The 14,386-nt window shown below is 46.2% G+C and overlaps 1 protein-coding gene across 8 annotated transcripts in view; it reads right to left on the reverse strand.

Moving 5' to 3' along the window:
• The window catches only part of ETS1 (ETS proto-oncogene 1, transcription factor), a 142,422-nt gene that overhangs the window by 62,410 nt on the left and 65,626 nt on the right, over positions 1–14,386 (reverse strand). For 2 of the 8 annotated variants that reach the window (XM_042238018.2, XM_004019533.5), the window contains exon 1: positions 11,894–12,282. The exons of the other annotated variants lie outside the window; for them this stretch is intronic. In XM_042238018.2, the coding sequence (XP_042093952.1) occupies positions 11,894–11,975 (82 nt within the window). In that variant the 5' untranslated portion in view covers positions 11,976–12,282. Of the gene's footprint in view, positions 1–11,893; positions 12,283–14,386 lie in introns of those variants that run through there. 8 annotated transcript variants of the gene reach the window in all.

A 14,386-nucleotide genomic window follows, 5' to 3' on the forward strand; every position in this document is an offset into this window, starting at 1 on the left:
AGCTATTTGTGCAAACATTTTGCAAGTGCCTGACACATAGTAGGTACTGCAAAACTGTTAGTTTCACTTCTCTCATGCCCCCAAACTGAGGCACAGATACATACAGAGACCAAAAACAAGCATCTGGCAGCACGTTTGGTTCCCATTAGGAGGGCAAGGCAGGCGTAAGACTGACCTCGTGATCTGATGTGAAATCAAGGATGCACTTCCTGTACACACACACGATTCACCCTCAGAGAGTTCCTAGGTATTCAGCATGGCCACGCTGTATCAACTCTTCTAGTGATTTAATAATGTTCCTTGCATCACCCATGCCTCCAGAGTCTGTAAACGTGAGCTCATTAATGCTCCCAGTCTCTCCAAGCAAAGGCAGCTCGCTCCCCAGGAACGCCCTGCTTCGAGGGAATGCGGAGCTGATAGCTAACACAAACAGGAGGCTCAACCCTGCAGCTCAAAGCAAATCAGGTGTCCTGACTCTCATGCCAGGCAGTAAAAGGTAAAAGAGGATGAGCCCCTATCTGGGTACACCTGTCAGGTTGTCAGCACAGAAAATGCTCAACCAGGGAAAGGGATGACTGAGGATTCTGCAGGTCTAGCCAAAATGACTCAGAAGTGGAGGCCTGTACCCCATTTGGAAGAGGTGACACCCTCGGCAGTCACAAGAACATTTGCTTTGCAAGACTAAACCTTCCTGACAAGACTGAAGTTAGCACCCAAGTTCAAAAATGCCAAATAACCCTACTGTTTCCTACAATCAGGTATACCAGGCTCTACACCCATTGCCCGCTCCTCGTCCCTGAGAATCCAGACCCTGCCTCAAACCCTGGCCAGCTGGCCATTCAGGATTAAACTCACTCCCAAGGAAACAGCAACATGCCAAGGGGCTATTTTCCCCGCGTAGTATCTGGTCTTGGAATGCTCTGGCTTCCAGAATGACCAAAACAGGGAGAGGGAGATCACTTATTTTTCTTGCTAAGGAACAACACTTTGCTTTAAGGGGACAATCTAATATAACTTCAGTCAACTCCAAGTGTATATATACCTAGTGCCAGAACAAATGACCCTGTCCCAAGTAGAAACTAATGGGGAAGAAAATGGAAAATGTAAATCTTGTACGTCTCTTTGGCACAGTTCTTTGCCTCTCCTACTGTGTGTTGTGGGAAAGTGTTATTTTTTATTTTTTATCTTGAAGTGTTCCTCTGGCTACCTGAAATTCATGCCCATCATTAAAATGGACCTAATTTGCTAAAAAGGGTAAACTGAGGCTTAGAAGACCAAAGCAATTGTGCATATATTTCAACCTAGCGAAACAGAGGTTGGACAGAAATTCTTTCCCAACTCCTTAGGCTAAAAAAAAAAAAAGTGTATTTCTCAAAGTCCAAGGTTCAGACTACCCCTAGAGGAGAATTGCATATTTGTCTAGAAGTCTGTGAGGTAACTCATCCTTTGTTTTTTAACTTCTTGACAAAGAACTAACTAACCTACCATCCTACTTAGTTTGTCCAGTGTTTGCATCATGGAAAGCTGGGCAAATTTTCCAGATCCCAAGACAGTAATCTGTGCCACCTACTCAAAGCTCAGTAATTAGCCGACTATGGACAGGCGATCCACTAAGCACATAGAAAATACACGATGAAATTTCTCTAGCAAAAGAGCAGAGAATGTTCTCTTAACATCTCTACCTCCAGCTAATCTTTAGCAGCCGTAGCAGTAATGTGAATATTATTATATCATGTTCTCATAGATTCAAGAAAAGATTTAAAATGCATGTGGCCAAATGGAAATGTCAAGGGGTTTGGACTGTGCCCCTTACTCACCAAGTCACCTTGGGAAAGAAACCTGCCATCACAAATGGGCATCAGTTTCCCCACTTGCAACACAATGGTAACTCCAGGGATGACCTGAACCTCAAAGAGGGTGAAGTCACGTGTCAAACTGCAAAATGCTATGGGATCAGGACCAAGGAAGAAGTGAAATAGTAAATAATATGCACAAACAGACCTTAGTATCTCCCCAAAGTAAACAAACACCCAAATATTTTTGAGAAGGGTGACCTCTCGCATGAACTCCAGCTGGGCTTAAATCTAAACTCCACTCACCCACTGTATGGCTGTGGGCACATTGTTTAGCCTCACAGATGCTTCATCTAGGAGACAGGAATAATACTCAGCTATTAGAGATGCCATAAAAGAATGAGATTCTTGGCACATTAGTAAGCTGGCATCCAACAACTAACAGAAAAGAAAAAAAGAAATAGATAAAAACGAGATGAGAGATGCCTACACAAGTACACATGGATCAACTCTGCCCTCTTATCAGTTTTTCCCCCAAACTTGCACGCTGATCTAAGGTCCCTGCTCCTGAAAGAAAAGGGCACCTGGATCAGGCCCAAAATGCAGCAATAACATCAAGAACTTGATTTTCAGATAACAGCTATATACAGGCGCCATTCCTCCACTGCCATTGAAAGGCCAGCAGCCTACGCTCACCACACCCCAGCACATACTCGCAGCTTCCTGGACCTGGGGAAACCAGAGCAGCTGGGATCCCCAGGCAGCCAGCACTGTAGGAAGGCCAGACCCCCACCCCTGAGCACCCAGCAGCCAGGGACCAGGCCCCTCCTGGGTACAAACTGGAGACTGGGGCCTCACCGGAGTGGCTTTGAACAGAACGCGTTCCTGCTGCAGGAGGCGACTGTTTATGCCCAGAGCAGTGCTCTGAGAAGGGCAGCCGAGATAAAGCAGCTCTGGCTCAGTTCACAGTCTCAGTTAGCCCTGGGGATGCAGCTGGGACCATGGACCTGCAGAGGACCCACCTTCCTCCAGAGCAGACCACACCCCCACCCCACACCCGCCAGACTGGAGCTGCTTCCCGCTGCAGCGGTAGCAAAGGTTGATGGAAATAGGAAGCTGTTTCATGAATGGGGACCAAGAGGGAGGCGTCATGCCTGGTCCAGCATCACCCCAGACATGCGTTTCTTCAACTGTAAGCAAGGCCTGGGACAACCCCCAATGCCTCTCTCGGTGAACGGTAATCTTTGCAGATGTATTCAAACTCATCTCAAGGACGGAACTGTGATTAACAGAATCTGGGGATCCAGAGGAAAATATCCCCGTTTTTGCTCACCTCTTGAATGACATTTCATGCTCTCTCACAGCCTGAGTTATTTCAAACACCATTTAGAGTCATAAACTATCTGGGTTAAGAGAAACCCTACAGGTCGTCTTCTCCATTGAGTTTTATTTCACCAATGAAGAGTCTGAGGTCCAGAGAAAGGAAATTACTTGCTCAAGGCCATATAGACAAATGGTTGCCAAACCCTAGCTAGAATCCAGGCTTCCTGGCTCTCCAGGCAGTGATGGGTCCCCCAGAGTGGACATGTGACTTAGTTAGAACACAAAATGTAATCCTAGGAGGCTGAGAGGTCTCCCTTTATCATTCATAAATCCTCATTGCATTCCAGGCATTTAATTAGCATTGTAATGACATAAGATAACCAATGCATAATGTATAAAACAAACAAACAAAAAAAAAAACCCTAGGCAGGGAACCTCAAATAGATAGGAGAAAGAAAAATTAATACTAAAAGTATAGAAGTCAACACATGGAAACTTTCCCACAGAAAATTCCCTGCAGTGGATTTTCTGAAAGGTATTTGAACATCAGACTCAATCACACACTCTCATGGATAATCATGGTGATTATCCAAGTACAAAACTGTAATTGCACAAAAATATCTTTAACTGAGTGCATGTATAATACCAGCACATAGTAGGAGTTTCTAAATACACACTTCAAAAACCATGTATCTACAAACACTCACCAGGGTTAGGAACCCTTGGCCTGACCTAGATTCTTATTTTCCATTTGAACCTTGAAAATATGTACCTGATTGATTCTGTCATCTTCTCTGAGGTTTAACGCTTATTCTGATAAACTGATATAGAGGTTTTAACAACTAACAGTATGAGTAGGAAGTAATGCTACCAAAAAAAAAAAAAAAAGACAACAGCTCTCTCATAAGCCTTTTTAATAACACTGCTCTTTTCTTAAAATCTCCCTATTTTCAAAGCCAAAATTCATCCTGAGATGCAAAAGGTTCTTGCGCGGCTCCTGAGTGACACTTCTCTCTTCTCTTTCTACAATCAAGGTATTCTTCATATTTATGTAAGCCTTTCTTTTACTCCAAACTTTCAGCATTCTCCCCACACTACTCTATTTAAAATAATCCTCTCCATGTTTTTAGCTCCTCTTTCAAATGCTTTTGAAATACCCATGTTCTCCCTGAAGCTGACCCAGGAAATTACTCTAGCCTAGAAGTGTTGCCCAACAGACAGAAAATATAAACAATCACCGACCCCCACGTACTTCTACAAGTTCAAGTAATGATCCTCTTGCACTATTGGCCATGAAAGCACCTGGAGCACAGGGACTGTTCCATCTGGGTTGCCCTGACTTGTGCAGGATATAAAGTATTCAGAAAAGATGACACAGACAGAGTGGAAACAGCAGATCCAAGACTACCCACCCAGCCACTCGGACCGGAATTCCTACCCAAGCGCCATGTTTGGTCCACATGGGAGTTTTCCCAAAAGTCTATAAAATATCACTTAAATCCTTTAATTTTTTTATGCTATTTCCTTTCATTCTTTCATTACTCCTTTCATAATTTCTTACTCTTTTCTCCCTCACCTCTCTTCTTTTTTTAGAGAAGAGATACTATGGTTAAATGCACCAATTCCTTTCCTCCCATCCTAAAAAATGAAGGGCTTACATTTTTACCCTTTGTTTTTACCCCTGTTAATGGTACCAAAAAAAAAACCACCACATACTTTTTTGTATGTGTGTGCCCCTTTTGATCCCAATGTAAAACTTCTCATCTCGGATAAACATTACACAAAAAAATGTCATTGTCTTCACCTGTGTAAATGAAATAAACAGGGGGAAATATTGGCATTTCCCCCTACTCAGAAGTTCATTTTCACACACACACACCCTACATGCTTAAAGCTTACAGTTCCTCTGCAGAACCGTGCAAAGCAGAAATCAACAGCTCAGCAGAGCTCCCCAAACCTACCAAGAGGTTTCAAATGCTTAGATCGAATGCGTTTGAGGTTGATTTTTAGTTGTTTCCCAGGCTCTGAGAAATATTCTGTGTCAAAAACACATTTAAAAATATAACTCACGGTTGGGGGAAACCACACAGAACTTGAATTTCTTCAAACTCTGACTCTTGTCCTTTTAACTCACTCTGGATGGCCTAAAACCCTAAAATTAGCAACTTAGAGCAGATATCATAAAAATACTATTGTCCAAAATCAGTGTCTATGGGGTGTGCACCGGTTTCCGGGGAGAGTCCTACTCTACGTTTACCTCTCATTCTGGTATAATCCCTAAACAACCCTTATACTCTGAAAAGTGTCCCAATTTGGATGGCAAATTTTAAGCACACACCATCAAGATCTGAAGTCCAACAGCCTACAACTTTCCGATGCTGCACTGGGTCTTAAAGCACCATCCGGGCCAGTGTCTTACAGTTCTCAGAGACAGAATGAATCGCTACAGAAAAAGGACAATGGAGACCAGCTGATGGGCAGTAAGAAGCCACCTTTCCAGTGCCCAGTGACAAGCCTGGTCCCAAGCAGCAGAAACTGGAAAGAACATGGGAAATATAAAGAACCTGGCCAAATAATCAATAAACACTTATGGCTCAAACAGCAATATTTTGAGTGTTTCTGTAAGCATGGCTCCCTGCCAATGAAATTGGATCTGCTGTAACCTACCCTACAGGCCAATTTCTTTCTGTATCTGCATGGAGACTATAAACTACACAATTAAAAAGAAAACAGTAACACAGATAGGCATAGGGCTTCAGAGAAGTGGCCAAGTAGAAATAGGCTGTTTCTGCAACTTGAAAAACGTGTACTAAAGTTCTGGAAAAAGATCTCTTCAACCCAACTCCAGCAAAATGGAGCTGTAGATACATGACAAAGAAGCAAGACAGATTGGGGGACTGTCTTGACATTCCGAACCCTGAGTTAAGAAGAGCTTAATAGCTGTAAGCAAAAAAACCAAGAATGCTGAGAGTTGTTTTAATCGCTAAGTCATGTCCGACTCTTGGCAACCCCATGAACTGAGAAGAGCTCCCCAGGCTCTTCTGTCCATGGGATTCTCCAGGCAAGAATACTAGAGGGGTTGCCATTTCCTTCTCTAGGGCATCTTCCCAGATCAGGGATTGAACCTGCTTCTCCCGCACTGGCAGGCGGATTCTTTACCGCTGAGCCACCAGGGATGCCCAGAATGCTGTGAATAGGGTGGTAAATCCCATCAGAGATTCCGTCTGAGCAAGGGGATCAATTTTTCATTCTAGAGCAGCCAGATAAAAAACATGGGGACAAACTGCTCTCTGTGATAACTGTGGGAGCCCAGGGGTACTCTATGGAGAAAATGCTCCCTATAAGGCAGTAACTGAGGAACCAAGACCTCACCCATGGATAAGCTTCCAGGGCGTCTGTTGGTTTCCCTCTGAGCTGTGGGCTGTGCAGGGTAAGCAGGTCTCACGTAGCATCCTGTGGCTCAACTTTCCTCCTTGTACCAGAATACACCCAAGATTAAAGGTAAAAGGGAAAGGGGTGGTAGAGAATGAGATGGTTACATAGCGTCATCCACTCGATGGACATGAGTTTGTGCAAACTCTGGGAGACAGTGGAGGGCAGGGAAGCCTGGTATGCTGCAATCCCTGGGGTTGCAAAGAGTCAGACACAACTTAGCAACTGAACAACAAAAACAGCATGCCCTGACCCATGACATGGGCTTGAAAACTCTACACTTTAGGCAGAAAAAAAAGTAAAATGTATTTGCTGCACAGACAACAAACGCAGGTACCTCTGGCCTCCTTACAAGAAGAAAAATTAAATTACATCTGTAACTAAGAAAACAAGCTAGTTACTGATCTGTCTCTCGTCCCTCTGTTTGTGAGTGAGATCCATGCAGAGCTGCATCCATGATGAAAGAGGTAAAACAGGCCGAATGGGGAAGCTCCAGGAAGGATGCAACCTTGGAAGTAAACACAATCCCGTCCTCACCTGTGAGAAAAGGAACTCCATCTGGAAAGCACTGGAAAAAAAAAAAAGAAGCCTGGTTCTCTGCTTGGTGATCTCAGGCAAGCGTTACTGGAATCTTTACCCATCTTCTTAAAGCAACTCACCTGGACTGCTGGCCCTGGAGGGAGTTCACAGGACAGACAGGCCCTTGCCCCCTAACTCAGAGGAGCCATGCAGGGTGACCGGGAAACCTTGCCCCCCTGAACTCCCAAAGCACCGCCCCCGCCCCCGCAAGTGCGGCCTCTTTTAATTCCCTGGTTTTCTGTGAATAACATGGTGTTTTACCTAATGTATAAAATGCTCCGCAAGGCTTATCAATTTGTAAATTTCTAACCTTGAGCTTTGAGGAAATTATGCATATCTTGGAATATCCTCCTCCACATCTAAACAAGGGATATGATAATACGTCCCCTACCCCGGAGTCGGGGTGTGACGTGGGAAAGACCCTGGTTCAAAACGCAGGTTCAATACATGTTTCAGAAATACCCCCTACAACTTGGGAATGGCAGGAATCTACCTTCACTGAACTCAGGGAATGCCACCACAGCCCTGGGTGATTAATTCTGCAAACCAGCAACGACTGTAATTACTCTGTCGCTGTCACAGAGTTATCTGTGCTCTTTGCAATAGGGAGCCTGGCTTTCCTGGAATATCCTGACCTACGCTAACCAGCTCTCGGTTCTGCACAGAGTTTGATGGAGCCCAGAGCAAGCTGAGCTCTGGTAGGGTAGATCTCAGGCTGATCTGTCTCCTAGGAGGAGGTGATCCCCCTACAGGGTGGTCTGGTCTCTTTAAGAAAGAAAAAAAGTTACAGAGACAAAAAAAAAAAAAAAAAAACAACAGCAATACAAACCAACCAAAAATGCCAGGAATGCAAGCTCTGCCAACCAAATAAATAAATAAGATGTGAGATACTTTATAATAACTGGACATGATGCTTTTCTCAACCCTGCATAACTGAAAATCTCTGCATTTCCATCAACCCTACAAATGTGCCCTGGCCTCTGCTCCCAGGCAGCACTGACAACCTCCATCACCCACAGTAACTGAGTCTCTGAGCCTGTAACTGACAATCAAGCTCCAGAGATGCCCTGAGCCTCTGAGCGTCCCCTGGTTCACTGAGTTTGCTGTCGGGGACACAGACTAGAGTGTGAGATCTCAGTGAGGCAGGTGAAAAGGTCCTCTCTAACCTCACTCTTCTTTCCCTCTCAACTAAGAGATTAGGGGAGGTACGTAAGATGGCTGTAACCCCTATAAAACACTTCAAGCTACCCCCCCTCCACCCACACAATTCTTCAGTCACCAAGGTCATTCTGTGCTGTTATTACAGATCAGCACTGTTTAAAGATATGCATACAGTAATATTTCCACCAACCCTATGAGGCAGAACGGTAACCATACTCATCCGACAGCTGCAGGAGCTGGAACACAGAGAGATTTGTTCAAAGTCACAAAACTAGTAAGTGGCACAACCGAGATTCAAAATTAGACGGGCTGGCTCCAGAGACCCTGCTCGGAAAGGAGAATGGTCCGTGGGGGTCTGGAAACACGGTGAAAGAGTGATCCTAGAGCGCGGCAGCTCTGCATTTTTTGTCTGCATAGTTGAAGTTACAAAGACTGACCGAAGGTGCTGGGAGAAGACGGAGCTTCCTCCTGTCTCCTAAGGCAATACAGGTCAGAGGGATGGACAGCCTTTTCCAGGGTTGGAAAGGGGCTGATGCTTTCAATCTTGTAAAAGACCAAACATTCAGAATCAGAGTTCCTGCTCTTCACTGAGCATTACTGCTCACCTCACCAAGAAGGTGAAGTGGGAAAGGAGAGAAAAAATTAAGCGGCTGGGATGTATTTGCTTTGGCACCCAGCCTCCACCCCTTCTCAGCAAACTCCACACCAGGTGGGAACGCCACAGACTCTCTGTGGTCGCATTTGTTTTAACCCATTTAAACTCCGAGAACCTGGCAATCATGTATTACAATCAAAGTGATATATGCAACTTTACACTTACAAAGGAAGTTCAACACCAATGTTATTTCCAAGTATATGTTCATTTGGCCCTAAAAGCTGTCAAAACTCCAATGAGGCCTCAATCCAGAATAAAAGTGAATAAAAGTTCTTGATCAGACTCTAGCCACTGAGATTGGCAAATAACCCTGGGCTCCTGCTGGGACACCCACCTCCCTCCTGCCTCTCTCTCCAGCTCTCATACATTTGCGGTGGGCAGGGGAGGTTGCAGAGGTGATAGCTTGTCTAATTAATGAAACCAGTTCAGTTCCCCCCAATAGTTGTCTCCACACGTAAGAAACTAAACAAGCCAAAGAATCATTCTGGCAAACTTTTAAGTCACAGCTGTAGACATGCTATGAGACGTTAAACTTTTAAAATGTCCTGTATGGTCTTATAGGCAAAGCAAATCCCCACTTTGCCAGTGAGTGTCTTTTCCCACCAACAAAAGCCAGCAGCCCTGGCCAGTGCTTCCTGCACCCCTGCACCTGCAAGTTCAAGTCTCAACTGAAGATTCTCTGCCAAGCTTTACAGAAGCAACTTGCAGTATTACTCAAGGCAACTGTACACTGAGAAGGTAGAAACAGGGATATATTGCACTTGAGCTGCTGGCTCACCAGACATTCTTAGGTAAGTAACCTACCTTCTCTGTGCCTCTATTTCCCTTTCTGAGCTATGAGTATAACAGTCACATATATGCTACTAACCCTCCCGAAAAAAAACGACCTCAAACTTAGATATTATATTTGCTCTGTACTTTCAAGATTCTCTATTTAGTTTTCCCAAGATAGCACCAGAAATCAAATCTCATTACAATGAATGGCTGAAGACTTTCCAATTTCTTTGATCAGCTGAAATTTTGTTGTACTGAAGGCTGTTGACAAAATCAGATCAGAGGCATGTAAACCATTTTGCAAAGGAAGGACACTGTAAATTTGGTTATTATAATGGTGAGGGAAGGACACTGTAAATTTGGTTATTATAATGGTGATGACTGCAGCATTAGGCCTCACTGTCCCCATCTTACAGATGGGAAAGCTAAGAATAGTTACTTGCTCAGGATTTATTTTTATCAATAACCAACAGAACAGCATCATCTACTTAAAACCTCTAATATTTACTAAAACACTCCCCCAAAATGCTTCCGCTGTTTACTGTGATCTAAAACATGTGTTGCTAGGGGGCCCTTTTTCCTTCCCAGCACACCAAATCCACTGTAGGTTTCTGAACTGACAGATCCACACGCTATTTCCCAGACAACCAAATCTGTCTCTTCCCCATAAACACATATAAACAAGCCATACTTAAGAAAAGGAGGCATTAGTTGAGATCGGTCTTTACTGGGAATTCTCCTTTCACTTCCTCTATAAATGGTTAGCATCAATTGGGACTAAGAGAATTTATTCTGGCTTCTTTAACAACACCCACCCCCCAGCCCCCAAGGCCACCATCACACCAGCATCATTTCTAAACTGTAGCTCTCTGTGCCTGAAATGTCTCCAAGGTTCTAGTTCATCTCAGCATCTCTGTGACAACAGTCTTAGTCTTTCTGTACCTCCCAGGGAGCAACCCAGAAACCCTGGGCTTGAGTGTTAGGGGGTCTAAGAGAAATCACCACCCACTGCTGTGTCTTCATTAAGGTCTCTGAAAGATCTTCAAATAACAAAATTCAGCCTGGCTTGTGTTGAAAGTTTAAACAGATTAAGAAAGGGTTAAAATAAGCAACTAATTACGGTGGAGGCAAAAGAACTGTTAACCACCGCACTGGCTGAACTTATTGATCATCAGATACAACAGCTGCCTGTTACTGCGATTAATTATTTTCCAAAAGCATCAGCTTGTCCCTTTACATCTTTCTATATACCTTTACCTCCAAAATCATGAAGCTCTTAAGGACAGCTGGCAGTTCCTATCCTGAAAGAAAGCATCTTTTCTTCTCAAACTGCTTTATTCCAGAAATTCTAGAGTGCCAGAGTCCATTAAACTGCTCAGCACCAAAAACTGTGTCTAAGACAAACTGAAATTTCTTTCCTATCCCCTTCTGCAAATCCAAGAGCTGGATAACACACCAACCAAAGACCCAAAATCACATTTGGTGTTGGGAGGTTTTCCCATAGATCTTAGGCAGCAAGGGAAAAATTAATGGCAGATTAGAAAGATGGATGAAGTAACCTGCATAAACAGAATGGGGATGTTTCCCCTAGTTAAGATGATCATTTCAGCTCTGCGTCCTCCATACCCTCAACCCCGAAAAGAGACACTAGACAGCAAAAAAACATGTGACAGGCGAGCTCACGAAGGCAGGACATTTGAAAATGTGCTTGAAGGCCAGCCAGTTAGACACCCTTTGGGCTCTTACTCCCCAGGGCTCTCCATCTAGCTCCAACTCTGGGCGATGTCGGCAGGGTCAGAGGATGATGTCCTAGGCGGCAGTGTCCACCCTCACTAACGTTAAGGAATAAGGCCAGAGGGTTCCCGCTCATTTGGAAAAATAAGAAAACAGGAATGGGGGTGCTGGACATTCTAAAAGCTTTTTCCCACTACTCACAAAAACACAGCTGTGAAAATAAATACCACCACCACCACCCCCAACAAAGGTATCGGGCCACCAACAGTCCAGCTCTTCCTCCTGCCTACATCTTTCCAGCTGCCACCAGCATCGCCTGCTTAGCAGCTGGGGCAGAAACGCACCACTTGACTGGAAGGGAAGATCACAGGGGGAGAAGTGGAGGGGACCCAGGCCAGAGGCCGAGGGCTGGGGTTGGGGGGCCTCGGCAGTCACCACTCACCCGGGGAGGGGAAAAGCTCCATATCCACTTTTTCCGTCTTGATGATGGTGAGAGTCGGTTTGAGATCGACGGCCGCCTTCATGGTGCCAGGAGTGGGGAGGGGGGACAGACGGGGCTAGAGCGAGTTTGCTGTTATTCTTGTTTTTCTTTTTAATGGGAATGAGTAACAGGGGAAAGGGGACGGGGGAATCGGACCTTCTTCTTTAAAATCTCAAATTTCCGCTGACTTTGTCCCGCGCCCAGAAGGTGAGCGCCCGGAACTCTCTCCGGGGTAGTTGGCACTTTGCGGGAAAGTGCGCGCGCGCCGGGTCCCCGCCTCGCCTGCGCCCCGCCGGCTCCCTCCTCGTCCGCGCCCGGCTCCCTCCTCTCCGCGGGCAGCCGCCTGCGCTCGCCCTCGCTCTCCAGAGCCGACTCCCTCCCTCGCCCGCGCGCTCTCCCCTCCTCTTTGGGGCGTAGCTCGCGGCGCCGGGCCCGGGCCGTGGGTCTGTGCGCCCGGCCCCCACCCCCAGGATCTCTGCCGGGCGGGAGGGGGGGTGTCGGGGGGACTCAAGGGCGGGGCGACGAGGGGCGGGGCGACGAGAGGCGGGCGCGGCCGGGAGGCGGGGCCCGGGACCCTCGGCCAATCGCCGGCCACAGCCCAAACCGAAAGGAAGCGGGGCGGAGCTCGGGGCCCTCCGCGCCCACCGCGCCCTCGGCTCCTCGCGCCCTGCAGCCGGGTCGCCTGGGAGCCGCGCGCAGAGCCGGCGGGCCACGAAGCCCCCTACTTGGGGGAGAAGAGCCCGGAGCGAGCGGGCTGGCTAGTGCCTGGGCCACCCCGGCAGTTTGGGAAAGTCCATCTGATTCTCCACGCATTCTTGAGGACTTGGTCACCCGCTCCCGCCCCCTCCCGGGAGCGGCATAGTTTCCCAAGTGCGTGTCCATCATTCATTCACAAAGACTGACACACAGGACGTGAGGCAGCGGCTGGAGGGGCGTGCGTGCGACCAAGGGGCTCCGAGCCAGTGTCCTCAAAGGGCTCTGGGAATGCTGGACTCCGGCCGCTTAGTGACTCAGGGATCGGTGCTGTATTGCTGGAGGAGCCTTCGATTTTCCCAGAGCCCACCCGCGTCATCGTTAAGAAATCAATTAAGAAGTGAGCTGCCCTTGATAAGAATCTAGCTGCCACTGGTACGGATGGAGCCCAAGGCTGCCTCCTGGAGACCCCAAAACAAAGGCCCAACGACTTCTATAGTATAGTATTAGTAAAGTCAAGAACCGGGGCCCCAAACTGGAATCCAGTCCTGGGCTTCCTTGAACTTCCAGTTTCCCTACAGCAGTGGTTCTCTTCCTCTAATTATATCACCATTGGCCAAAGTTTTGTCTTTTCTTTCACAAATTCTCCTCTACTAGATAAACCTGACGACCCTCCTATTGCCACTGTCTAAAACATGATGCACAGCTCTGTGGTTTGAAATTTCTGGAGTATATCATTCACAGCCATGACAGAATCACAGTTTCAGCCCCCTTTTCCATTTGGGAAGCCCAGACACTTAGGATACTCTAACATGACCCCTGCGTAATTAATAGTTTGCCACTGGGGCACTGGTTATAAACGGAGAGAGTTGGTCCTAATTAACAAATCAAGCAGTAGACCCAGAGGTGCACACCTAGACACAGGTACAGATATCGGGAGCCAGGCATTGATACCTATCTTTGATGAACTAAAAGAGTAAACAGAAATCTCTCTGAACAACCTCAGAGGAAGCTATTTTTAATCCTGTTTCCTGATTTCTAAGCATATGTTGAACTCCCACCACATGGTTATAACTGTAACCTCAGCCTCTGATAAGTCTTAACACACCTGCTTACCTCATCTAACTCCAGTTTTGTCCTCTTGAAGTATAGTAATTTACAGGTTTCCCACAGCCAGGGAGGGAAGGAGCCAGAAAGAAGATAAATCTGAAATCTCCGGCTCCTGGTTCAAACTTCAGGTTATGCTCGTCTTCTAGTGACTCTGTAAAGTATTTGTACGGGGGTAAGCCTGATAGACGAAGGACTGTTGTCATCCAGCTGTGTTTCCAAAAGGTATGAGAAAACAGCGCTGGCCCCCAGATGACAAGAACAGACCCATCGGATCCTGGGAAAAGCTGGGGAAAACAGCGCATGAATGAATTGTGTATTTGCACATTCAAATGAGCAGCCAAGAAAGAGATCTTGAACCAATCCTGCCTTACCCACTGTGAATACATCAGCAAAAAGAACTGTGCAAATCAGGAGTTGCTTTGGGGAATTTTGTTTTATCAATGTTATGTTAAGGAAATGCTGGCATTTTTTTTTAATCCAGGTGTGAGTATTCTATTTCAAATGCAGCTTTCTCAGAGCAAGTCCTGTCTCTCTCCCTCAGTCCTTTTCTCAGCTTTCTTTCCAGGCTAGCCTAAACACTGCTAACCACCCCCATCCCTGCAAATTAGACATTCAAAGAGCCTCCTATGATAGATCCAAAAACATTGTCCA

The sequence above is a fragment of the Ovis aries genome, chromosome 21, assembly GCF_016772045.2.
Source record: "Ovis aries strain OAR_USU_Benz2616 breed Rambouillet chromosome 21, ARS-UI_Ramb_v3.0, whole genome shotgun sequence".
In the NCBI taxonomy this organism is placed as follows: domain Eukaryota; kingdom Metazoa; phylum Chordata; class Mammalia; order Artiodactyla; family Bovidae; genus Ovis; species Ovis aries.